The 1,735-nt window shown below is 37.2% G+C and overlaps 1 protein-coding gene across 1 annotated transcript in view; it reads right to left on the bottom strand.

Moving 5' to 3' along the window:
* The window catches only part of LOC113584756 (protachykinin), a 4,741-nt gene extending 3,331 nt beyond the window's left edge, over nucleotides 1-1,410 (bottom strand). Inside the window, exons 1-2 of the mRNA XM_035533804.1 lie at nucleotides 568-1,410; nucleotides 145-241 (exon numbers count right to left, since the gene is read on the bottom strand). Of these exons, the coding sequence (XP_035389697.1) occupies nucleotides 145-241; nucleotides 568-681 (211 nt within the window). The 5' untranslated portion in view covers nucleotides 682-1,410. The remainder of the gene's footprint in view (nucleotides 1-144; nucleotides 242-567) is intronic.
* Between the last annotated feature and the right edge of the window lie 325 nt (nucleotides 1,411-1,735).

The raw sequence follows: 1,735 nt of genomic DNA, 5'->3' as shown, positions 1-1,735 counted from the left end.
AAAAAAAATACATGTTTCTGAGTTCTCTCTAATTACATCTCTATACAGTGCATGCAGAAAATGACCATATAAACATACAGGCTATAGCCCTCTGTAGTTGGATGGCTTTACCCATCAGTTAATGTTAGAGAACTGAATTCTCACCGGTGCGCTTGCCCATGAGTCCGTAGAACTGGTGTGCTTTGGATCTCTTGACTCGACTGTCCACTTCACTGGTTATTTTTTCCTCCAGAGGTTCATCCTTATCCACAAAATTAAACCAGTGCTTCAGTACACATAAGAGTTTTTATTTTTGGATGTTTTGCTTTTCTTGAATATCACAGCTTATCTGTTGATTTTGGTAATGGAAGAAACATTTATTCCTTCTTTAATTTTTTATTAGCAGTATAGTTAGGAAAGCATATGATCCTTTTAAATCTGTTGCAATGCCTAGAGCTCAGTTACATTTTGTGGTTTTATATCTGAATCAAAATTCACATGCCTTTTACTATGTTAGAAATATGTGATTTAATTAATGTGACGACATAAATTAACAGATTCAACACATATGTATATGTATATTCATACCTCCCAGTTCTTAGAAATCCAGTGTTCCTTGTCAAGAGTAAAAGACAGTCCATGAGCACTGTAGGCGAGGGCAATCATGCTGATGATCACAGCCAGTAGTTTCCAACTTTCCATTATTCAGAATATACAGTGGAAGATGTCAGCATTAAATATTTTTGAACTGATAGAACCAATTGAATTAAAAAGCAGTCAATGGTTTGCTGGTTGATTGTTTTTGGGTGTTGTGAGGATGTACTGAGGTCTGCAGTCCGTCTGGGCTTTCACATAGTGCTGGGGGCATTTATACACGTGTGCCTGCCAACCCCCTCCCACCTGGACAATACCTACATGGCCCTCAAATCCACCTTCCCTCTCGCTGTAATGTGAATCAGCTAAATGGAACTGACTGCCACTTGTATGAAGTGTTCTTTAACTAAATTGTATTGGAAAGTTTTTGAATTAGCACTCATTCCACCCTGCACTGGACATAACTTGAGAAGTTGCTGATGTATTCAATGATACCCGGAAAATTAAAGTATATACACAAACACAAATGTTTAAGGTCATTAACCTTTTATAAAGTATTGACATACATGCATATGTACATATTTTACTGAGGTCGCTGCAACACTGAAAAATTTGAAGAAAATTATATAGAGTATCAGTGTAGCCAATGTTAGGATTTTCACTGACCAAATATTGACTTCCTGGAACATCAATTTGTCTTTCGCTGTCTTATTGACACATCTTTGTTAGTTTCTCTTTGATTCCAGAACATAAAATTATTATGGTTACACCACCAATGATACTATTGGTGCTATTGTTAGTGACCTGTCATACTGTACTTGGTAAACAGTTCCTTCTGTTCTGCTGGACTTTATATTGTCCATCCAAACTACAGAAGCCATAAAGCATCAGAAGAAGGAACAGGGTTTGAAGTGGTGGGTATTCTGCTATATGACAGGTTTGCTTCTGATGAGCCCTCATCACAGAAGTGATCACCAGTTCACCACAGTGAAGATGGAAGCAGCTCAGACCATCAGTCTTTTGGTTTCCTTAAAAATGGGTAAATAACACCTTACTTGTTTTTAAATCCTTTAAATGGATGGGAAACAGATGAAAGCCAGAACAGCTTGTGTCACTACACATTTAATGATTATTTCTGTGGTGGCCATATTTGATTAGGATC

The sequence above is a fragment of the Electrophorus electricus genome, chromosome 14 (genome assembly GCF_013358815.1).
Source record: "Electrophorus electricus isolate fEleEle1 chromosome 14, fEleEle1.pri, whole genome shotgun sequence".
Taxonomy (NCBI): domain Eukaryota; kingdom Metazoa; phylum Chordata; class Actinopteri; order Gymnotiformes; family Gymnotidae; genus Electrophorus; species Electrophorus electricus.
This window is presented reverse-complemented; position numbering and strand designations above follow the sequence as displayed.